Source organism: Sturnira hondurensis, unplaced genomic scaffold, assembly GCF_014824575.4.
Source record: "Sturnira hondurensis isolate 20B ecotype Veracruz unplaced genomic scaffold, ASM1482457v3 Scaffold0021354, whole genome shotgun sequence".
In the NCBI taxonomy this organism is placed as follows: domain Eukaryota; kingdom Metazoa; phylum Chordata; class Mammalia; order Chiroptera; family Phyllostomidae; genus Sturnira; species Sturnira hondurensis.
The window spans coordinates 12,248,322-12,274,150 of record NW_028093985.1 but is presented as its reverse complement, the minus strand read 5'-3'; the positions used below and the strand labels follow the sequence as shown (position 1 = coordinate 12,274,150).

General features: G+C 37.6%; 1 protein-coding gene across 3 annotated transcripts in view; it reads right to left on the bottom strand.

The window, feature by feature from the left end:
- RASA1 (RAS p21 protein activator 1) overlaps nucleotides 1–5,297 on the bottom strand; it is a 120,642-nt gene extending 115,345 nt beyond the window's left edge. For 2 of the 3 annotated variants that reach the window (XM_037032353.1, XM_037032354.1), the window contains exon 1: nucleotides 4,158–5,297. In XM_037032353.1, the coding sequence (XP_036888248.1) occupies nucleotides 4,158–4,681 (524 nt within the window). In that variant the 5' untranslated portion in view covers nucleotides 4,682–5,297. The remainder of the gene's footprint in view (nucleotides 1–4,157) is intronic. The other variant, XM_037032352.1, reaches the window with a different exon arrangement.
- Between the last annotated feature and the right edge of the window lie 20,532 nt (nucleotides 5,298–25,829).

Below are 25,829 nucleotides of genomic sequence, written 5' to 3'. Positions count from 1 at the left end.
GAGCAGCTGGTGGGTAGCTAGACATATTTCTCTCTCTCTCCCCTCTCCTCACTCTTCCCCCCACCTCCCTTACCCCTCCTACTTCCACCAACCTCTCTGTTCTCCTCTTTTTCTCACCCTCCCCTATTATTTTTCCCTTTCTTCTTCCTAATTAACTGCTTTCCTTTTTCTTTTTTCTGTCAACAATGTTTGTCTAGATGTCAATGATCCAAACCAATTCTCACCTTTGGCTGTGCTCTGTACTCCTAGTGACTACAAGCACTTCCTTCAACCTTCCTCCAGACCACAGGTTAATAATTTAGAGTTCAGTAAGAAAGACGCTTCGCTACAGTCAAAAATTTATACTCATTTAATTTATGCTTTTTTTACCTGATAAAGTCATTAGGCAAAGGACACAGGAACCAATAACCTCATGTTCAGAAAATGCACGTAAATTAAGCAGCAAGAAAAATTTACCTGCTACTTCTCCTCAGACTTTACTGATCCTATTTATATAAATTTCTTATTCTTTTAACTCCCATGACCCTTTGCTCATACTTCACTTATGATAGTTATCTTAATCTAGCCTGAATCATAATAATTGGTTGACTTAACTTCCTACTAGATCTATAACTCTCTGAGAAGAGAGAACTCACTGAGAAAAGAGGCATCTTACTTATTGGTGTAATCCCTTAAATTAAGTACCTACTATGTTCCTCTACTACAGTTATGGTATAAAATCCGGTCCTGGTCAGCAACCGCTCTGTCCATAACTAATCTTTGCAATTCACACCCCCACTGTTATTAAATAATGATTCAGCCATAGTTATAATGCAATCAGTGACAAAGTTAATGAACACTACATGTCTTAACATTAAATTTAATAATCAGTTGACTTAATTAAAAATGATTTTATTATTGTAGAGACAGTTAAATGATTTTTAAGGAAAAAAAACAGTATTATTTATATTCTTTACTTCTTCCTTCAATTTCAGGCCTGGGAAACCTGAATATTAGGTACAGGATAAGATCTAGGCCAGATGCTAGGCAAATAATAGCAAAGGCAAAGAAGGCCTGGTGGCAACTACAGTGAAATGGAGAACTCAGAACCCACCTCAAAGGGACAACCTTCACTCAGCCCTAGCAATGTACTCTCAAGCAGGATCAGCATCCTGTGATTTCTCAAGCGATTCTGGAAATTAAGACTTATTGAGGTGAAGTCTTCCAAATTTTAAATGGTAGCAACTAATATTAAGAGCAAGCAATATTTATCTGTGGGTTGGATTCAGTCCAAAGAACCTCCTGCTACTGCAGGCTCAGTTAAATGTGTGTGTGTGTGTATGTATATAATTGAAGGTGGACTAAGAGAACAATACTCCTTTACTTTGCCCATCATCTCTGGAGAAGAAAGAAAGAAGTAACAAGAACCATGAAAAGCAGCTCCATAAATTTACAGGGAGTAACAGTGACAAACTCCTTTAATTTAACCTTTCCATCTCTTGAGAAATTTGTTAGCAGTTTAGATATAGAATCTTCTGTAACATAAAAATAAATGGGAAGAATTTTCTTTTTACATTTTTCCCCTCAAAGATTGAAGAAAAATATTCAAATAAATGTTATAGCTAAAATTATGCAATTTTTTCTGGCCTTCACCAAACTAATGAAAATGTGCAATAATGAACATGAGACTAATGATTCACCATGCACACAGAAAAACAGATACAAAATGCTAATAGCATTAGTATATTTGCACTGGTAGATCTACATATTGTCACTTGACTCTCTTGTGACCAACAGCACCAAACAGCTGGAGACAAGGTTCTCTTGACCAGGGAACCCTTGTCTAACAAACCATTGTGGTCTCAATCCTGTGACCTGAACCTCCAAATCATATTATCAATAAGTAAGATGACCAGTCACTAGTAAGCAAATATCAATCTCATCCAAAAACATTTCTTTAATACTTTTATGAAAGATTTAACATTATTTAACCAAGTCATTAAGCCATTTTTCTTTCATTTTAAAATTAAATATACTGAAAACATAAATTTCATCGCTAAACTTGCTTAACTTGATGGAAGCCTTTATTAAGTTAAAATTTTTAACATAATCACTGTAGAAAGGCCTTTGGAGTTCAAACATTCTCTGAAATAGCTATTAGTAACGGAGTCCCTATACCAATAGAATTAGTAGGCAACATAAAGAAAATTGTATTATTGTTATTTTAGGATATCATTTATTTGTTGGACATTCAGTATGTGCCCAGCACTGTACTGAATATGTTCAGGGTTCTCGTTAAACGTTAAAACGACCACAGGAAAGTAACATTAGTATCCCCATTTTACAGTTGGGGAAACTGACCTTTCCAAGATCACACAGCTAGTAAGCGGTACAGTCAGGATTCCAACCCAAATCTTGTCTAACTTCAGAATTTGCAGGTTTAACCACTACACTGTAATGCCTCCAGTGACTCTGGGTTGTTATCTAAGATAAAGAAAAGGGGGAAATTTGTATTTCTCAGTGGCAAATTAAAAAAAAACAGTAGAAATGGTGGAAACTTTTTAGGAATAAAACAACTCTCATATGCATAGCCACACAAATACTTTTATTTTCAAATACATATAATAATGAAAACCTCACACAGTGGCTTCCTAACAATTTTTCCTATGTAGTCAGTCATTTATGTTTATTATTAAAACATTTAATAGGAAGGCTCTGTATTTTCTGCTCAATGTTGCTGTGAACCTAAAACTGCTGTACAAAATAAACTTCTATTTTGTAAATAATTTTTTTAAATTTAAAATGCATGAGCATTTTATATTTAACTGATTTTTTGCAGTGAGGCTTGAGGAAGTGTAAACAGTGTATAAAATTAGAATTTTTATCGCTCCCATAACACCTTCAAAAAAGTCTGCAATAGACATAAGTTGGAATAAAATTAGACCCCAAAAAATCTCTACTGAACAATACAAAAGGAATACAATACCCCTACACCATGGCTGACATAATTCCACCTGAATATCAAAAGATGTACACATAAGTCAAAAATAGATTAATATTACAGAATCTTTTCCTAATTTGTTTTTTCATTCCTTTCCAAATCCTCCAAAAAATCCCCCAAAAAGTAAAAAATATTTTCAGGTTTCAACACTGGTTCAACATACGAACCAATCTTTTTTCCTCTGATACCAAGGTTGTCAAAGTCTATAAGGTCAATTAGGATAGATGTGAGACATCTATTAAACGAATTGTGCCTACTACAACACTCCCCATCAACGTTTCCCTCTCATCAAGGTCCACATTTATATATAAATACCTACCTCAGTTCACTTATAAATAGAACAAGTAAGAGGGAGGTACTAACCATATATTTGCTCTATATATTTTGCAGTGGACTGTCAAAATTAATTTAGAAATAGAATACTATATTGGCCACCAACAAAAAGTGTTGAAGGGAAGCACGCTCTTAATTTTGTTTTACTTCAATATTCTTACTTAAAAAGTCTCAACTGTAAAAAATCGCACTAATATTAATAAACAAAAATTCTAAGGCACGAGTTACAGATACTATTGGAGTATGGGGCTTTAATCACACCTGTAATTCAGAGAACTCCTTTGCTTTCTCGCTGACCCACGTTTTCATAAATGATCCACAGACTTTTTTGCATCGCTATGCTTTCAAGAGGCTGAAGTCTGGATTTGCAGTGCAAAAAAAAATACATTCCGACCAAGGCATGTTTCAAATGATACCAGTACAATACTTGTTTAAACACTTACATTCAAAGCTTTTCTCTAACCATCGAGCTTCAACTGGAAACACAAATCAGTTAATACTATACAACAGACTACAACTACCTAGGTAGCTGCAAGCTCAGCTGATTCCCAGGATGCCACCTCAATTTGGAAGGGGCAGAACCATATCCGGTTCTCACCTGACACACATTCCCATGTTTCCCATCTTAAAAACTTTACATCTTCCCAAAGGAGCAATAAATACACAAAGACGGCACGGAGTCTGCCTGTAGCGAAGATAAGTGGTCGAATTAAATCCCTTCGAGTGGAACATGAAGCTTCAAAACTTTCCAGAACTAATCACAGTTGACAGAATGAATATATATGTTTTCCCACTTCTTTCCAGAAGCCAGCTTCCCCAGTCCCTGAACAGCGGTCTAACTTACTGGTTTGTTGGAGGAGCGGTCAGCGGGATGGCCACCTCTTCTTCCTCGTATTCTGGTCCATCCAGAGAATCCCCTTCGTCCACAGTTCCCAGGCCCGTGCCCAAAGGGGGCAGTTGGGGAGGTGGCGGCAGAGGAGGGAATCCGCCTCCTGCCCCGAAGGTCTCAGCAGGTAACGAGTTGGTCCCTTTGGTGAGAGCCATCTCTCCGCCAGATCCCGCTGCGGCTGCAGCAGCAGCAGCCCCGCCAGCAGCAGCACCTCCCCCTGACAGTCCGGCTCCCCCCAGTGCCCCCGTCGCAGACCCGGCTCCCAGAAATCCCGACCCCAAAGCGGCTCCGCCATCCAGAGTCCCGGCCACTCTGCCCTCCGACAGCCCAGTACAGGGGGCAGCTGCCACGGGCAGGGCCGCGGGAATCTTCACCCGACACCCTGCCGGATAAGAACTCGAGCCCGTGGCCGCGCCGCCTCCTGCTGCCCCGGCGGTGACCGGGCCGCCCTCCTCACTGCCGGCCTCGGCCGCCATCATGTTGAAACCCGCTCTACTCTGCCTTACCCGGCTCGCCCGGGAGCCCCAGGGGCCACCGGGCCGGGGCTCCGAGCCGCCCCACCCAGGCGCGTCCCCCCTTCAGTTCCCCAGGCGGAGGAAACAACAACAAAAGGAGAGAGCCCGCCGCCGCGCCCCCTCCTCGGGCCACAGCCCAGGATCTCGAGCTGCCCGTGTTACGGGAAGCGAAGTGGGCAAAAAACCCAACGCCTGCACAAATGCCGTCCAAACCTTCACCTTATACACCCACACTCACGCACACACATGCACAGAAGCCAAAAACTTCCTGGCTGCACGAAAGAGGAAGGGAAGCACAGGGAAAGCGGCTGGGGCAGCTACCGCTCCTTCAGCCACCGCTGCTGCCGCCGCCACCGCTCCTCACCACCCCAGTTCCGGCCACCCCCACCGCAACCACCGCTGGTGCCGCTGCTGGAGCCGGGGCCACTGAGGCCGCTTCATCCTCCACCGGACTGGAGATGGGAGGGGTGAGGAGAAAAGAGGGTGGGGGGCGGGGTAGTGGGGAAATCTACTGAAATGCTCGCAACCTGCAGCTCTCAGTGAAATCTACGGGAGAGAAAGGAAGGCGGGGTGCCGGAGGAGGAGCGGAGGGAAGGAAGGGCGGGGAAGGAGGGAGAGGGCGCTTCTGCGCAGGCGCTTTCCTAGCACGGGTTGGGGGGCGGGAGTGCTGGGCCTAGAGGGAGGAAAGGGAAAAGTCGGGAGGGAAGGAAGCGGCGGGGACGCGAGGGATGTTGCCGTGCTGGCTGTCCCGGTCCTGTTAGAGCGCGTGGCGAGCCCTCTTTCCCTTCGACGTTGCCGGCAGCGCGCGCCTGTTTCACTGGGCTTTGTTTGATGGGCCGGTGGGGCGGAGGAGGAAGGGAGGACTTGGTACCTAAGCAAGCTGCCGCAGGGTGCTGTGAAAACCCGAGAGCCGAAAGGGATGTAGGAGTGGTGGGAAGGAACGGGGAAAAGGAAAGGAAGATGCCTCGATGCCAGTGCCCTGCTTCCTGACCAGTAGAAAAAAAACACCCTTACTCGGCGGAGCAGAAACCTAATAGCCAAGGCCCGGGGTAGGAGGGGTTGCAGGTTGCTTCGAAGACTGAGGCAGTACTATTAATGGTTTCATTGCATAATATAAATCACTATGTGACCGTTACAAACTAAAAGAAATAAAATGAAACAATAGGTTCTAAAACTCAAGAAAACGAAACAGGTAAAAGGGTGCCATATGGGGAAGATTGAGAATTTTGATGCAATGGTTGTGGAATCAGATTTCGACAACTATATACATACTTTTCTTCACCGACCATAACCCACCCCCACTTTCTCTCTCTCTGTCACACACACACAAACACACCTGTGCCATTGCAAATCTGTAGGTACTAATTAAATGCGGAGAGGAGGAGTGCCACATAGGACCCCAATCAATGTATTTTTGTCCTCATATGAAAAAGACAGTTGGGCATGCACCACATTGCACATGTTACATACACACAGAGCACCCTCAACACGACAAATATCAGTTATGCATTGGTTCAAATATAATAAACTGAAATCTCACCCTTAATATAGCCAAAAAGATGGGTTTTGTTTTGTTTTTTATACTAGAATATAGAAAAACAATTATATGCATAGATGGGGGAATTATTCCTTTTGTTTGAAATTACAGTATAGGTAATTTGCCTTTATGGATTCATATATTGTTCTTATCTTTTAAATTCTCCCAGAAAGAATCCCACCTTAAATACATTAAATATCGATCTTTGAGAGGAATATTTTCTCTAGTAAGGATGATCAAACAAACACAGGAGCACACTGAGGCTAGCAAGTGTCTGTAATAGAGGCCTAAGAAAAAAAGCAAAAGATTACTAAAAGTGGTAGCAAGGTGCATGCACGACATTTTCTTTTACTTTGGAAATCTGCGTAAGCTTATTTAGCAAACCAGTGACAAACTTGTTTAAACAGTAGTTCTGAGGACTCCTTCATTATGCTTACCTCTTAGGCCGCTTGTCCCGCTTGAGAAAATGAGGATGGATTAATCACATTATCTTAAGACCTTATTAGAAATGAAAATTTGGGGCCCCATTCTAGGCCCTCTGAATTAGAAACTGCAGCAATCTATGTTTTAATGAGCCTAAAATTTACACATTTAAGAACTACTATACTATAATATGCAAAGGAAGGAGGTATATAATACCTATAAATGGTTCTGAAAGAAAAAATGAGGCCCTGACTGGTGTGGCTCAGGGGATTGTTTGCCATTCTGCAAATCAAAAGGTCGACTGTTCCATTCCCAGTCATGGCACACACTTGGGTTCCAGGCCAAGCCCCCAGTTGGGGGTGTGCAAGAGGCAACCAATCATGTTTCACACATTGATGTTCCTCTCCCTCTTTTCTCCCTCCCTTCCCCTCTAAAAACAAATAAACAAGGTCTTCTTTTAAAAAGAAAGAAAAATGGGTAAGAGAGCCAACTTAATGTCCTTCATTAAGTAGGTGGGTAAGAGATGTAGGTATTGGCTTACTAAGTTGTGCACTATTATTGGAAAGGAGGTTAGGAAGCAAGAATGTCAATAATGAAGTAATTCCATATTAAAGAGCATAATGATGTTTTGCAGTGGCCTACCTGAAAACACTTTTTTAAAACTTAGATACTCAAAGTTAGATCATCAGAGTACCTGTTTCACCCAGTGGCAACGAATTTACATGTAACCTGTGTTTGAAAACCTGCTGTGTGTTAGCATCTTGATTTCCAACACTCCTACCCCAATTAGCACTATCAACCTTTGAATGTAGGAGGCTGGATTGGCTGGTTATCAGCAGCTCTTGGTTATCACTGCTCTCTCTTCTCTAAGTGCTCACACTTTTGTGTGCTGCCTGAGATTGCAAATCAGGTTCACAACTCTAATTTGCAGAATTACCCCCTTCCCCTTTTTAAAAAAATATTCGACAATTAAAGACCAATAATTATTGATACTGAGTTATACTGTTTTCTAGTACTTGTGTTTACAATGTTATAATACTACAATTCTCTATTGCAGATACAACCTGTGATCTCTCTTACTGCCTATTCTACTACTAGGCAACTTTGCCAACTGCTTTGACCAACTCTCCATCCCCTAAACAAATACTAGAATAGATCAACTCAGATCTTCAGACATGAATTGCTCCACTGTTAGGAAACAACCACTAAAAGTCTATTTACAAATCATTCTGATATTACTGTTGCCTTATATTCAGTCTTTCATTTCTGCTGTCCTTTTTACTTTATTTCTGATGAGATAGTTTCAGATTACTCCTTTTATTTGACAGAGCTAGGCTTTGATCATTTTTACTCTTCCTTACATACTTCCTTAATCTCAAATCACGCTGTTTTCAATGACTTTTTATTTTTTCCAGAAACGTTAAATATTTCTGCCTTCTTTACTTTTGTCTGTTGCCTTTTTTCTTTTCCTACTCACCTTGATTTTCTGTCCTTGTCTTATTTACAGCTTTATGTTTTCTTTTATCCTGCTAATTTCACCTTCAATTTGTACTTCTGTTTTTCCTTTTTTCCTTCCCTAAATTTCCTGACATAGATATACTCCTTGAAGTTTCATGAGTCAAAAATTGAAGAATAATTTAAAAGAAAAACTATGAAATGTCTATGTGGAGAAAGGCCTTACAGGGATTCTACAGGAATTGGTGCTAGGTGTGGTGTTATATAACATCAGTTAACAAAGGGAAGTAAACAGTCTGTTAATTAAATTCACAGATAATATTAAACAGGGAGGTACTTAAAAACAGAACTATGCAAAAAAGGAAAATTCAAAATAGCTTTCACCTTTAGTAAAACAATCTTTAATATCTTTGTTTTAAGGAAAGTTACTCCAGATATTGAATTAAACGTAGTATTTAATGAAGAATAAATGATCAAAAATGCTGGACAAAGACTTGTGGGTAAGGAGAATTTGAACATTTAATTTTAAAAATGGGAATCTGGTTCATTCTGATTTTATTGGCAACCCAAATATGAATATAACGCATTCTGAAATATTTTGATACCTCAGTATGTGAAAGGTAATTCTGAGTCAGTAATTCAGTTTTAGAGACACTCAAGGTGTTTAGATCAAATGTATGAGTAGCTTCTAAAGGGAAAACGGATAAAGAAATGATAAAGCGCTTATAGCTGTGTTTGAAGAATTCCAAATTGTGTTTCATGCCATAGTACGTACTTAGTTGTACAAATGAGCTTCTAAGCTTATCTAAATAGTGTCAAAAGGGTTCACTGACCCTCAAAGTTGAAAGAAAGCCTTTATTCCTAACCCCTAATATTCCTACTGCATTTGTTGACCTCATCTTAAACCCACAAGACCACAGATTTCCTTATTAGAGAGATGTTTTAAGAAAATAAGATTGAGGAAGTACAAGTTAAAAGAAATTATTTGATGAAAAAATAAATACTTTTGCAGAGATTACTGTATGTGGCATAACAACCAAATAAGACTTATGAAAATTATAAGCAACTTGGAGAAATAAAAATAGTACTAATCTCTGAGGCTGTAAAATCAAATTCAAAAAAATAATCAGGAGTCCTTTTGGAACATCTAAACTTATACGTGGTTAAAGATGCTTAAAGCAATTGGATCTAAATGTGCCTTCTCTTGAAAAAAGAGTAGAAACATTTCTTTTTAAAATTATTTAGTTTATCCTTGTCTCTATTTTGCTAATTTTTCATTAGTCTCTATTAGAAATTATCTCCCTTCATTACTTCCAGTCTGCTTTTCTTTGCCTACTGTTTTCCTCTTATCAGGGACATTTCTGTTTCCTTTGTACTGGCCCCTGCTGGGAACTGGCCTGCAACCCAGGCATGTGCTCTGATTGGGAATTGAACTGCGAGATACTCTGGTTCGCAGGCCCGCACTCAATCCACTGAGCTACACCAGCCAGGGCCTATGCCTTGGTGTCTTTAAATGGTAGTGGTCCATGGTAGAAGTAAAAGAAAAAAAGCAAGTGCAATGCTTTTAGGTCAAGGGAAATGGGGGAGTCAGGGTGAGTAGGACCCCAGTCCATATTTTTCTCATAATTTCACTCCCATTTTTTTACTATGTCAGCAGTAACTGAAGCCTCACCTGAAGCAGAGTAATGAAACCCAATTAACCTTTGATATCTTTCCCTCATTGCCCTGGAGAGGCTCTGACTCGGGTCCCATTCCTAGTTCTATCTGAGCGTCTCCTAGTAACCCCTTTACCTGTAAAATCAGTTAGCACTTTTAATGCACAAGCCTCTTTAATAGTCTTCAAGGTATCTACACAATGAAAGGGTTAAATGAAGCCTTGAGTTGAGAAAATTAGAAATACATAAAAGTTTTAAGTATATCAGAAGAAATTGTGACTCACATAACATTACTAAAAATTAACTGAAACTACCTTCTTAAGACATTTCTAATTACAATTTTTTCTCAACCCATGTTACTTTTTCAACTTTGCCTGTTGTTTTAACACATTTTATTTTTTAACTTTCTCTTCATTCTTTATCTAATTATTAAAACAGCAATGAAATATAACACGTAGTAAAGTAGTAATTGTCAAAATTTTGGATTTTCCAGACTTCAGCAAAAACTGAAACACAATTTTTATGAATTTGTCAACTTTAAGTTTTATAAAAGGAAAGGTCATCTCAAGGCAGAAAGATAGAAAAAATAGGGAAACAGAGGTTGAGACAAAGGAAGGGAGGGGAGAAAAGAAAAGACAAGGGAATAATTCCAAATTTAAAAAGAAAACATTTTAATTACATAAGTGTATCTTCATAAAGTATACATTGTATGTTATATTCTTATTTTTCATTTTCCATGGAGTTATTAAAAAGTTAGCCATGGTTTTCAGACCAGGTTTCTTAGTTTGAGTTTCCAGAGTAACAGACTCAAACTAGGACTTGAATGTTAAGTCATTTTTGGAGGGGACGTGACCCCAGGAATTTCAGTAGGACAATAGGGGAGGGAAGGAAGCCAAAACAGTATGTGTTAATGAGCAGGATATTGGTAAGAGCAACTGGGGCTCAATCCTACTTCAGAGCTCCGCCTGAGAGTTTTCACACCTGAGGGACAAAGAAACTGGTTTTATTTATAAGCTCCCATTTGTCATTGGCTGAGGGCTTCCATTTGTCATTGAAAGCATCTTCTCTGCAGTACCTCTGCACTGCCTTGTGTGCAGGCAGCTCCCATAGCTAGAGAAAGCCCTCAGGTGTTTGCAGTGAGAAGCCATCGCATGCCCAGAACAGGCGTATGTCAAGGGGGTATAGGCTTACAACAGTATTTTTGAAGAAATAATTTGCTAAACTATTTTATTAAAAGTGGTCCAAAAGCCATGGCTTGAATTTGTAGAACATTTTGATCTGTCAAAGTGCTTTCTTGTCCATTGTTTCTTTCACAACTCTGAAAAAATATGACAGTATTATTATCAGTTGACCGTTCTGTAAGCTTTTGAGTTCCAAAGTGGTGGACAACTCAGCTCAAGTGTTGAAGGTTTATAATAAGAATCCCTGGGAAAGTAACATAGGATGAGAAAACTGTCCCACAATAAAATGTCTAGTCTTATAGGGAACCATAATATCTTATTGTTCAGGATCCAGAAGAAGTTCTAGGGAACTAACAGGCATGCTCGTGGCTATGTCTGAAGAATGGGAACTGTGTTATTGTCTCCTTTAGTGGCGGCACCATTTGCATGACTCAAGTACTCTGTCACTACTTTGTTCTGCTCCTTTGCTCAGCTCAGCTACCGCTGCTATTGATTCTAACTCTGCCCCCTGGACCGACCACCCCTGTTTCCACTGCACCCTACAGCATGACTTCTGCTTTCTTGTGGCTTCCACCACTTCTTTGTTTCCACTTACAATTGCTTCCACTTACAGATGCCAGGGAAACAACAATGGGCCAAAATGCATGACCTTTGTTTTGCCCTCATGGAGCGAGCATACAGTTTAGAATGAGGAATATGTTTAACCAACCAGCCACGTAAAGAAATACAGCATTTGACACTAAGGTAGGTTATATTAAGGAAAGAAAGACTAAACTGAATTGAAATCTTTTTGTCAAGAGTTTATAGTCACTTGATGGAATCTTTGTTGAGTGTTCATGGAGTGTGGCAGTGTAATAATGAAGACTAAGTCAGCCCCAACTCTGGGATGCAGGAACAGGCAGACTGTAGTTAACTCCCCCCTTTGCCACTACTAGATTTGTTATTCAACTGAAGTTACTTAACCTCTCTGAGTCTCAGTTTCACATAGGTTAACTGTATGGATAACAAATACCTATTGACTTAGGTTGGGTTCCCCCAGAAGCAGACCCTAAGACCTGAATGTGTTGGAAATTAGTGGTGGTCCCAAGAAGCTCCATTGCAGACAGGGCAATGGAGACCGAGAAGGAAACAAATCAAAGGTCTGTTATCAAATAGGTAGTCACTGCAGGTAAGGGGTGGGGAACTCAATTCCACCAGGGAACTATGGAAAGCCCAGTTAATCATGTCTCAGAGTTATCCTACATGAGGATAGAGGAAGCTGGAGGCACTTATCCTCCAACTTCTTTCCATCTTTTGTGACGGCTGCTCCTAGGTTCTTTAACTGCCTACACTTCTGAGAAGTCCCATGTGCTCACAGGCAAATAGTCAAGAGTAATGTTCCGTGGCCTTGGACCAGGAATGGTAAGTGACAAGGAAATAGGTGTGGTGTGTTGACAGCTTTGACAACTACCTATATTTAGGAGGTTTTCATAAGGATTCAAGATAATGAGATAATGGGACAAAGTAGAAGCTCAGCAATTGTATTTACTGCAATGAATCAGTGCTGTTGAATGAGAAGATGAATTATGCACTTATGAAATGGTAACTAATACACTCCAATATAAAATTTAATATTTGATTGTTAACATGCATTAACATGAATTAACATGTTAGATTACTAAAATGGCAGTTCAAGGGTCAGGTAGATTGTGTCCTGAAACAATGCTCTTTTTTTTTTAACCTTCTGTTAATTTTCCCTATTAATTCCTTTAATAGGGAAAGAAGAGGGACTAGATAATGCAGGCAAGGAGATAAATAAGGGTAAGAATACATGATGAACAGTTTTCTGTGGTAGAGTAGGAAGAAGCCAGACTTACTACAGCAGAAAATTTGTATTCAGAAAGAAAGATGAAGATAAAGTACAAAGTATCATTTTTAAAACCTCATCAGAGACATTTGAATTTTATCTCAAGGCAAATAGGCAGCTGCTGAAGACTGTTAAATAAAAGAAGACCATCATGAAATAAAAGTTTAAGGATGAACGATAAATCCTACATCTTGGAAAGGACATTGGAGTTCATCCAGTGTAAGTCCTACTGAATTCGAAAGGCCTTTTTAGAAAGGCTGGGACTTGGTGAAAATGTGAAGATTTTTGGTGAATCAATATTCATAGGATTAGGCATTAGCTATAAGTGTTAGGAAGTGGTTCCCTTTACTGAGCAGAAATAAGCTCCTGGTAACTTCCTCACACTGGTCCTAATTCATGTTTCTAATTTATATTGAACATACAAATTGAACACATTTATATTGAAGATAACTGATAAGTACTCCAAGATATTTTCCAAAGTTCTAAATGTTATGAGAACCCTTGGCTTTCTTCATTATCTACTGCTCTTTCAAAATAACAATTTAGATCCATGGCTTTAAATACTGTATATGTATGCAGATGGCCCCCAGATTAATATCTTCAACCCCAGACTTGGGGTGGTGAACACATGATACATTATACAGATGATGTACTCTATAGAATTGTATACATGAAACCTATATAATTCTGTTAACCAATGACACTCCAATATATTCAATAAAAATTAAATTAAATTAAAAAATCCCCAACCCAGCCTTTTAGCTCCAACTGTTGCTTGGCACCTCCCTTTGAATGTCTCATGTCCAAAATAGAAATCTTAAATTTATTACAAAAAAAAACCCCTCCTCCCCCGGTATCCTCATGTAGCTAATAGTATCATTAGTCCTCTAGTGGGCAAAAACCTGGGTAATATCATTGATTCCTCTTTCTCTCACATCCCGTATTTAATTCATGAGTGCATCCTGTCAGTGTTGCCTTCAGAATCTATCCTGTATTTGACTGCATTTCAATATTATTTGCTACCACCCCAGCACAAGCCACCATCGTCTCTTACCCAGACTTCTATAACAGCATCTTCTAGCAGTCTTTCTGCTTCTACCTTTACTCCTCTTGTCCATTCTACACATATAAGCGGGAGTGTAGAATGTGAATCAAATCACCTCACATCTCTGTTTAAAATCCTCCTATCATGCCCTGGCTGATGTACCTCAGTGGATTGAGCGCAGGCCTGTGAACCACATGATCATGGTTCGATTCCCAGTCAGGGCACATGCCTGGGTTGCAGGCCAGTTCCCAGCAGGGGACTCACCAGAGGCAACCATACATTGGTATTTCTCTCCTTCTCTCCTTTCTTTCCCCTCTAAAGATAAATAAATAAAATTTATTAAAAAAATAAAATAAAACCCTCCTATCACATAAAATACAGTGCAAACTTCTTCCCATGATCTAGAAGGCCCTACCTGACTCGGCCTCTCCCTCTCTCATAAACCCTAGGCCCTCCACACACCGCCACCCCTCTCCTATAGTCCTGTCACACGGAATGTCTTGCTGTTTCCTGAATATACCAAGAATCCTACTATCTCAGAGCCTTTTGAGTTATCATCCCCTTGGCATAAAATACTTTTCAACAAAAGTATTTTTTGCCTGGCTTCTTTCCTTCATTGAAGTTTGCTCAAATGTCATATCGTCATAAAGCCACTGTAACCATGAAAAACCTCCACTTACAGTTTCATTTTTCTTAGTGGTTTTCTGTGCCAGAAGTTATGGCATTTTTTTATCTTCACCCAAGGAGATATTTATAGATTTCAGACAGAGAGAGGAAGGAGGAGTGAGGGAGGAGTGCTGACAGCTTTGTATTCTTATTTCTTGTCTACCTCCATAAATAGATTATAAGCTTCATGAGTGCAGGATTTCTGCCTATATTAATTGCCATATTGTACTTACCTAAGACAGTATTTGCCACATAGTAAGTGCTTGCTCAACAAATCTCTATGGAAGGAAAGAAGAATAGAAAAACAAAAAAAGGAAGGAAGCAAGGAAGGAAGGAAGGAAGGAAGGAAGGAAAGGAGGGAGGGAGGGAGGAAGGGAGGGAAGGAGGGAAGGAGGGAGGGAGGAAAGCAATAGGATTCTTGGCAATTCACATCCCACTATGGAAAAACATTGACTTTACAAGTAGAACTACTGAAATATTTCCTTATGAATATTCATCAAATTGAGTCTACCCAGTGTTGATGAAACAGATAGTATTTTATCTAGTGCATTCTTTTAGTTTGAGTTTAATATTTAAAGCTTTCAGAAAAAATTGTTAAATCATTATGCAAAACAATATATTAACTATTTCTTCCACCTTTTTCTATCTGTGATGGTTACTTTTATGTTTCAATTTAGCTAAGTTACATTACCCAGTTATTTAATTAAATACTATCTAGGTGTTTCTATGAAGGTATTTTGAAGATATGGTTAACAGCTGGCTGTAACTGAAGATTACCATCAATAATGTGAGTGGGCTTCATCCAAATTAGTTGAAGGACTTAAGAGCAAAAACTGAAATGTCCTGGAGAAGAAGAAATTTTCTATTTTTAGGTTTGCCATTCTACATTTTCTTTGTTTATTAATAAATTCTAAAGGGGATGAGGGTTTCTGAAGTTGTACTGTTATTTACTATGAATATTTTTATGTCTTAGCCAGTAAAAATATATCCATTAAATTTCTATATTTTTGGAAATGCTTGAACCAACTAGAAAAGCATGTCAAAGATTTTTTATTGAAAGATCAAAGCAAATAGAGTAGGTTGAAAAATACAGTGCCAGATTATTTTTCTAGTCACTTAAAAATTTATGACTTACGCACATAGCCTGACTCGTTTAAAATTGCGCTTTCCTCAGGTAAAATAGTCAGTGTTTTATGAGTTGGCATTAGCCAAACCATGACATGATTTTGGCCTGAAGTTTCTTAAATGCATTTTTTATTGATGATTATTTCCTGGAACTTTTTGACTGAGGTTGTAGACAATATGCTGGTTATATATAATATTTATTCTTATTATAAGTATTCTTAGCTTTTTAAAGTATTCTTCTAAATCAATCATCATAACATCACAGGAATAAATTATCTAATTAAATAATTATTGGAAGGCTATATAATTATACTTATTATTTTCTATATTTTGGAACTATAAAGACTTCATATTATATTGTTTATTTGATGTGAAGAAAAGTTTTGAGTAAAAATCTGTGATTTATTTTCATCTAAAACAACTTGCTGTTCCTTATAGTAATTATTTTTATTTTTAAGTTAATTTGAAATTTTCCTCTTTTGATAAATTGATAAAATAATAATGTTTTCTTTCATTTTATATAACCTTGGTAAATATGTTTTTAATTAAGGCTATGTTATATGCTCCTTATAACAATAATATGAGTATTTCTAAATCTTTTATATTGTATCAACAAATATTTTATAATTGTATTGTTGATTAATTTCTCACATATTAGAATTTATTTTTACTTTTGTAATTAAAATAAAATGTTAAGAGAAGATACAATTAGACAATGCTATGACAAGATTTAAAGATTCTTCAGGGAAAGGACGTAGTGACTTTATAGCAGATCTTGTTAGTTGTTTATTCATAATCCTTTTCCCACCTTCTTCCTTGCTGAGTCTTAATTTTGTTCAGGATGACTGTGTCCAGCACTGTCATCCTGAGCAACAAATTCTAATTTCTCCAAGCCAGTCTTTAATAATGCTCTTCTCTTTTGGCAGACACTTAGTCCCCAGCAACCCTTGTAACTAAGCATGGCCATGTTACCCAGTTGGGGTCTGGATTTGGATCACAGATAAAAAGACCTTCTCCATCATACAACTGTTTTGAGATAGCCTCCCAAGTTATCTTCTGGTGCTTTCATGGTTTCAGTTTTTATGTTATTTAAATCCTCAATTCATCTGGAATTTATTTTAGTATAAGGACTGAAGTAGTCATACACATTTTTTTTCTCTAAATCTAACGTTCTCCATTTATGCACTTAGTTATTTTCCTTACTTTGCTTTTTCTCCCATTACACATTTATAGTCCTTTTAAAAAACCTTTGACTCTCAGAGCAAATAGTAAAAGGAGGAAGTAACATTAGTACTCTCATATTTCATTTATCTTTGACATTCGGGGAAATCTTCTATTATATTTAAAAGTTTGGATAATGGGAGCTCAAAACAACCTGCATGAAATATTTCTTCCTTTTTCCACCTCACACAAACATCAATTGTCAAGTGAAAATACCAAGGAGGAAAAGAGAAACTTGAATAAATAAATGTGGAGTGTGATGATTGATTCAAAATTTTGTTGGAAATGTTTTTATGTAAAAGACATTTCTGGCATCACACTTTCTGAAAGTTAAATAGAGGCCTTTTGTAGTTAAATGTTCTGTTTTTATAAGTAAGGAATCACTTCTCTCTGTAGAGGAAATACACTTCATGTATCCCCTTTCCTGTGAAGGAATCATGATTCTCTACATAGAGACAGAAATACAACCATTTACAGTTATGATCTGGGCTAGGGACACGGGTTTACAGGAAGATCCCCTTTGAAATAATATGCATCCCTATTAACAAATTTGAGAAAACTATTATAAAACTAACAAAACATGAATACTTGTTGAAGCTGGGTGATGATAGTACTTCTAAGTTTATCATCCTAATCATTACCCTTTTAAGTATGTTTGAAAAGTTCCCAATGAAAAGAGGGATATTTTACACACATACTAGTTACTTATATATTACTTTGTATAAAGATCCTTCGAACAATAGGGGAGGAAGTTCTAGCAAGAGATGAGGAGGGCTGATTTCAGAGAGATTCATTCATATCAACCAGCAACTGGGAATAAAGTGTTATCATTTTCCAAGCATTTGGAAATAATTCTTGCCCAACCAAGAGGAAGGAAAAGCCTAAAAGGAAGACAGTACAAAATGGGTCTAAAGACATCTATCAAATGTTCTCTAAACAAAATGTCATTCCATTCGACTGAAGTTGCATTACAACACTCCATTAGTGTGTCTGACTAGTTTTTATGAGTCAGTATCATACCCCAACTTTTAGGACCTTATGTCATAGTTTTGTAGCTCTTTGTTATTTCTTTGGCGAACAAAGGGTCTCTCTCTTCACTATAGTTCTCTGCTTTTAAGGCATATTTAGAATCTAAAATGAAAACAGTGTGCCATTTGGATTACTAACCACCAAGATAAAAATAAAAATATATATATATGTATATATTTACAAATGCATGTATATAAAACTTCTGATTTCTATTTTATTTCTAAGATTCAAATCTTTGATTTGAAATGAACTAAGAGTAAAACTGCTTGATGTTCATTAAAGGCACATTTGTATTGCATCCTCACTCAAGTTTTCCCATTCATGTAGCTTCATTTTTTATCAGGATGCACTTCTGCAAAAATGTTAATTAATTAAAAGAACAATAGGAAATTTGGTGTAGTTTGTTACCAAGCCAGATCTCTCTTGTGGGTTATTTAAGCCAAAAGTTAAATCCTTTTCTTCTTCATCTCTAATTTAAAAAAAAAAGACAGTGGAGTAGGATATGAGAAAAATCATAAATCAAAATTGTGTTCAAGTGCCTCACAAAGTTGTAAAGAGGAACTCAAATAAGACTGAATTGTTTTATATAATAAAGAAGTGGCAACAGTAGAAAATATACATAGGAGAAAAATTATGAAGGTGGGGAGGGGGGATTTTTCCTGTTGTTTTATTCTGGGAGGCAGTGACAGGAATTGGCTGACAGGAATCTTTACCGGGTGGGGAGAGATTTTCATGATGCTGTGAAGGATTGGAATCGTCATGTTCCAATCATGATGATTGGAATATGTCCAATTTACTTCAGAGTCATACCTGCTTATTTTAGGTGTGTTTCCAAGTTGACATGGGTCTGAAGTTGAAATAAAGTAAGCCAGTTTTATTCATTTAAGTTCAATAAAATGAGCTTCACTTAAGCTAGTCTAAGCGTGCATGTTAATGCTCCCACTTAAGATCACCATTTATAAAGTTAATTTCATGATCAATGATTCAAGCACTACTGAATATTAAGTCAAGAGACATTATATATGGAAAGCCCGCATTGCTTCCCATATATAACGGAAAGAAATTACCTGGTACTGTTTGAGTATGTCAGTGATGTATATGTATATATATATATATATGTTATATATATATATATATGTCTTGAATCATTTGAACATACTTATGTTGTAGTCAATATCTAAGAATTCTACCTTCTTGTAGTCTAACTATATTGTTTGTTGTGTTTGTTGACTGAACTTATGATGGATTATTTCCCCATGTGTTTTGATTTGTTAGAGCGTTTTAATCACAGCTTTACTTGTGTGAATTCTGCATGACGTGTCCTCCTGGCAATGGTTTGTACATTCACATGTAGGCTAGATGAAGTAACAGAAATTGTATTTACCTTCCTGCTTGAAACAACGAAAATATGGATGAGATATACAAAGTTATACAAGATATACAAGCCACCGTATTTGTATAAATACTTGTATAAATACTATAAATACTATTTGTATAAATACTATAAATAATACTTGTATAAATACAAGTATTATTTACTTGTATTTATATACAAGTAAATAAATATACTTTATTTCAACTTCTGTTTTTAAAAATAACAGACATTAAGCAACAAAGACAATGACCCCTGAGAGATGGGAAACAAGTGAAGTGAGGTCCATGATTAAGGGTTTCCAGGGAAAGGGTATACAGGAGAAGCCTAGAAGGTTTTTTTTTGAGGTGATAAAATGGAACTGGAAATGTGGAAAGGCCAAGGAGGCTGGAGTTCACAAATCAGAATATCAAGAACGAAAGATACGGAGATAGATGGAGAAGTGGGGAGAAAGAGAAATTCAGAGATCTGTGAAGATACCCTCTACACTAATTAAAAGACAGAAGTTGACAGACTGGATTAAAAGAAACACCTAATAATCCAAGAAACTCACTTTAAATATTAAGACGTAGTTTAAAGGTAAAAAGATAGAGAAAGATATACCAGGCCAGCACTCATCAAAACAAAGTTGGAGTGGCTATATTAATAACAGGCAAAATAGATTCCGAAGTGAAGAAAATTGCCAAGGAGTAAGAGAATCATTTTATAGACTGACTTGGTGTTTGCTTCTGCAAGTTTCCCCCTGAGTATTATTAACTTTGATGTTAATGCACATACAGGAGGGGAGGACAAGCCTTAGATGAATAAGAGGCAGAGAGTTGGCCCTGAGGCTGGGAATTTTTTGTCTTAAAGGTTTCCACTTACTACAGAGAGTATAAATTCTAATCTCAAATCTGAATGTTTCTCCATAGCAAATAATTTTTAAAAGATTTTATTTACTTATTTGTAGAGAGAGGAGAAGGGAGGAAGAAGGAGAGTGAGAGAAACATCTATTGGTTGCCTCTCACACACTGCCACCTGGGGACCTGGCCCAAAACCCAGGCACATGCCCTGATCAGGAATTGAACCTGTGACCTTGCGTTTTGCGGGGCAGTGCCCAACCTACTCTGCTGTACTAGTCAGGGCTTGACGCAAATTCTGAAGAGACTATGTTTTCAGACCCAGAATGCAGTGAAATAACAAGATTTCCTGTCTCCTGATGTCGCTGAGTTATTTCTACTCCATCCTTTCACTAGATCCTCTCATTGAATCCATCTTTTTGCACAGTCTCAGTTTAACACTCTACCTTGCCATGTCCAAGCCTTGCCTTCCCATTTATTTATGTTTACAGTGAATGAGAACATATCCCATGCCCTGCACTAAGACAACCTCACCATCAGTTCCTAGTTTTAGCTCTAGTTCTTAGTTTTCGCTTCATGTTTGACCTCTGAGGATTTCGTTTACTTTCTTGCAAGTTCAGCTATACATTTAAAGGTATGTTTGTTGTATTTTATCCTGCGTGTGTGTGTGTGTGTGTGTGTGTGTGTGTGTGTGTGTGTATGATGGAAAGTTTTTCAGAAATAGATTGCCATATGGCTGGAAATGGAACTTTGTCTTTCTATAAATAAAATGGTAGTAATAACAGCTATCATAGGATGAGGGTAAGATTTGAAGGTAATATTCATAAAATACTCAGCACAGTGCCTGGGGTATAGTTAGTGTTTACTATAGAGGCTTAATACAGGGTGAGTGACTATGGTGTTAAAGTCATGGTATTTTGAGATTAGAAAATTCCTTAAAGCATGCACTCTGGAGAATACAAAGATAGGTGACACACAAAAGTCCTGCTAACTTTATAAACTTTCTGTAGGAATTTATCAAAGTTCTTCTTTTCAAAAGTTTCCTAATTTTGTATCAGTGATTTTTTCTTTACATGAAGTACTCTTCCCTTCCCGTGAGGAAAATTGTATATAAAATGTGATTTAATTATCTGAAAATGACTACTGTTTAAAGGGACTATGTACCGAATAGCTGATTAATCTAATTCTGAATGAAGGAAAATTTATCAATATCTTTATTAAAATTAGAATTTAAGATTCTTAAACACAAAAGAAAAGTTTTGCCCTAAAGGAACTGGGGACCTCGTGGAAATATGAAATGCATACGTATTTGCAAAAAAAGCTGACTATGTTACCAGAAAATATGTGTTTAAAAATAATGGTTATAGTTAATAAATACTATCGGAAGGCCAGAAGAGGAAAAGCACCTTGGGTTGGATTAGTCAGGAAAGACTTAACAGTGAAATTTTAGGGAGCAAGAAGGTAGCCAGAAGACGAAAAAGAATACGTATGGGCTTGTAAGCAGTAAAACGAAAACCTGAGAAGGCTAGCCTAATTAGAGAGGATGATTTGTAAAGGAAGCAGTGAAAAAGAGGAAAAAGCACACTGAGGAAGGCCCTAAATGTCAAGGACTTATATTTTAAGCATTCAGAGCAAATGAAGATTGAGACTAATTGACAGCAAGAGACTTTATAATTGCCAGTCCCGGATAGATAATACAACATACTCTTTTATAAATGCCCTTACTTCTTGCATTAAAACATACGCTCTCCGAGTGCAGCCACTTAGGCTGCCTGTTTCACTGCTCTAGCCTTATACATTAGACCAATGCCTAACAGAGATGCCACTGAATGAATGAATGAATGAATGAGTGAGTGAGTGAATTTATCTGGTGGCAGTGTGCAGAACCAACTAGAAGTAAGGAAAGTTTAGAGACAAGACAACTAGTTAGGTTTTTGACATAAAGCAGAGAATGGAAAGTAAAGGAAATGCAGAACCACTGTGCTGGGCCTTAAGGTCCTTAAAGCAGGAGTTGTGACTTACTGTGGCAGTTTGGGAGCCTGGCAGGGTGTCTAATGATAACAAGCACTTGGTAAATGCTTATTTGATGAATGACGGGAATTATATAACTTAGTGATTCTATTCGTTATGGGGATAATCTGGGAAGAATGTGGAATATGACTTATTTTGTACTAGTATTCAGTTAACTATTTTTTAACAGATGGTAATTTTTCTCTATGTGCTTGTGAATGTGTGTATAATGAAAATGTTTGAATTGTCATTTTACTATTTGGGCACTTCTTTTTATTTTAGATTCAGGTTATTTGAAGGAGGGACCTTAAAGACCATGCCATTCTTTCTTAGCATTGAAGGTAAGGCAGGTAGATGGAAGGAGACATTTCCTGTTTATAGTTAACAAGATATCAAGGTTCTATTATATGTTTTTTGAGTATGTGCACCTCTTTTCAAGTGATAACAGATGTGGCCATCCTAATGAGTGCATTTCTTGAAATAGAGCAGAAACTTAAATAGCTAGAATGGGCAGGATACCAAGGAAACAGACTAATCAGACAGATGGTGACTGTTTCCTAGGGAAAGTCTGAGTAAACCAGTAACTCTGCAGCAGTATTCCGAAAATAAAGGAACATTTGTGGGCATGGAAAACTTAATGTTATATAACAATGATTATACTGTCAATAGGTTTACATACATATTTTATTCGTTACCATTGATTATATGATGAAATTTAGTTATTTTCTATATTATAATGTTTTCTCTTCATATTAAAATTTGTCCAAATAATCTGTTTTTTATAATTAAGGTGCAGCAATGGATTTCTATTTTGGCACAACCTTTTAAACATTTCTACTGGCCTTTAAAATTATATAATCATCTTGAAATAAATTGTTTAATTTAATGAAATAGATTTATAAATGACTGAGCTCTAGTTATATAAAAAATAAAAACCACTGTTAAACAGAAATGCATTTGTTAAAGAAGAAATGCACTTGTTAAACTGAAATACATTTGTTAAAAAAGAAAATTTTACATAAGAAAAACAGAAGTAAAAAAACATATCCTAGCAGGAAACCAGGAACGGAATAAAAACACAAAAAGGTATCTCTGGCACAATGCCCTGAAGGTCAACAGCCATGGCCAAGAGCATGAGGTAATGTCAGAAATAAGAAAACACCCTTGTCACTCTGATCTTAACACCATTAACGATGATGTAAAAGTAATCTGTATAGTGATTTATAATCTATATATTGCATCTTATTTCTACCTAATAACCACCTGGTGAGGAAAAGCAGTTCTTGTTATTCTCATTTCACAAATCAATAAATATATTTAGATAAATTAGTTTGCCAAAATTTAGTTACTAAGTGGCAGAGCACAAACTAAAACAGTCTAATTCTGAATTTAATACACTTTTGGACTGAAGAATGGAAAACCAGAGAAGAGAGTGGCTATCAGTCAAAGAAATGAATGTATTTCCGTTTAGCATCTTAATATATAGACAGCCCATAGTTTGCCTACATTCTTACTATAGCATGCTATATTTAGCTTACAAATATGACACTTTGGGGTTATTAAAAAAACTTTGTACTCAGTTTATTTCCAAAAGTTGTGAAGAGTTTGCATTGTTTTGTAGAAATTTCTTTACATGATTTTTTTGCTTTGTGTCTGTATAAATTGAAAGAAATTAAAAAGATCAACTACAAAACAAAGGGAATCTAATGGACCTTACAAGGGTAGATGCTTCACATTGATTTCATGATGCTTAAGACACTTCCCACAAGCATCCAAGTTAATTAGGGAGTGAAAGGAAGGATGAATTTGAAAATGGTGTTGAGGAGGAACCAACTTTTGAGGGGCCTGCAATTTGAGCAAGCACCAATACCCTCTATTCTTCAAAGAGAGAAAAACAACTCCTCGAATGAGCATGATTGTTTCATACTTTGAATATGACCTCCTCTACCATCTAGCACAAAATATAGGTTATATCTTAGGGAGAGCAGGAGTCAATAGAATCTTTACAATATCCCAACATCTATAATTCCTATAGCCTTCCAGACAACAAGGACCCTGATATATGTACTTTTGAAATTCTCCTTGAGCCTAGGTAGAAATACTAAAGAGTTAATTGTTTACAAAGCATTTATACCACGACTGTCCAGAAAGTATCCAGGCATGTACTATGAAAAATAAAGACATTTATTGAAGATACAAGATACAAGAGACATTGTTCATGGGACAATGACACCTCAGTTCCCTTCAGAATAGGCACCTTGGGACCTCACACAGTTCTCCCATTCACCATCAGCTGCCTCCGGTATTTTCCTGAGTCTTATCGACAGTCTGAAATATCTTCCCTTTCAAAGGTGATTTTAGTTTTGGGAAAAGCCAGGAGTCACAGGGCACCAAATCTGGGCTGTGAGGGGGGCGCTGAATCACCTGGGTGATTTGATGTTTTGCCAAAAGACTGCATGAGACAATGCATGAGCAGGCACATTGTCATGATGAAACTGCCAATCACCAGCTGCCCACAGCTGTGCCAGCTTTTGTCATATTGCCTCCCTCAACTGAGGAAGAACACTGAGGTAGTACTCCTTAATAATTGTCAGGCCTAGAGGGCTGTACTCATGATGGACCACACCTCCCCAGTCAAAAACCACAGTTAAGCCCTGGCTGGTGTAGCTCAGTGGATGGAGTATGGGCCTGCGAACCACACGATCGCGGTTCGATTCCCAGTCAGGGCACATGCCTACGTTGTAGGCCAGTTCCCAGCAGAGGATGCACGAGAGGCAACCATACATTGATATTTCCCTTTCTCCTTTTCTTCCCCTCTAAAGGTAAATAAAATGTTTTTAAAAAAACACAGTTAGCATGGTCTTAATCTTGCTGCGACGTTGTCGCACCTTCTTTGGACATGGAGAATCAGGCAACTTCCATTGGGATGACTCGGCCTTAGTTTCCAGATCACAGCCATGTACCCATGATTTATTGCTGGTTATGACCTTGAGGAAGTCTGGTTCATTAGTAGCAGTTTAAATCATCATTGCCAACTGCAGCATGATGTTCCTTCCACTCTGGTAGCAGAAGCTGCAGAACAAATTTTGCCACGACATGTTTCATGCCAAGATCTGTGTCAAAATCTTGGGAACAGTAGTTTTTGGAATTCCCAGATCAGCTTTTAGTTCTCACGCTGAGTTGCCCATCTCTGTTGATTGCATGTTCAACATTCTCAAGTGTTCTGCTTGTTACATTTTCAACATGTTTATCACTTTCAACAGATTCTTGACCATCTTTGCAGCATTTGTGCACACTTTTATTTGCTCTGCACTCATTGCATCATCCCTGAAAGTCTTCCGAATCATCTGAATAGTTTCCATGCAGGAATGTTTAAGTTTAATGCAAATTTTGATGCAAATTTGTTGCTCTACTTGATCAGTCATTTTGAATGCCACAGCCACACAATACACATGCTCACCCAAAGGCATCTACTACCCCCATGATTAGTACAGTGAAGTCATCATTGTCCACACATATGTAGTCCAGTCCACTCTTCCTGGCTGTCAGGTTACATAGATGTCACGCAAACTATTCTCATTATATCAACAATGGCTGGATTTTTTCTGGACAGGCCTTGTATATGAAAGTCTAACCTGTATTCACTACATCCTTTTTCTTTAATTCCTGGACAAACCACTTAACATTATCCAGCAGTCCTTATAGTTA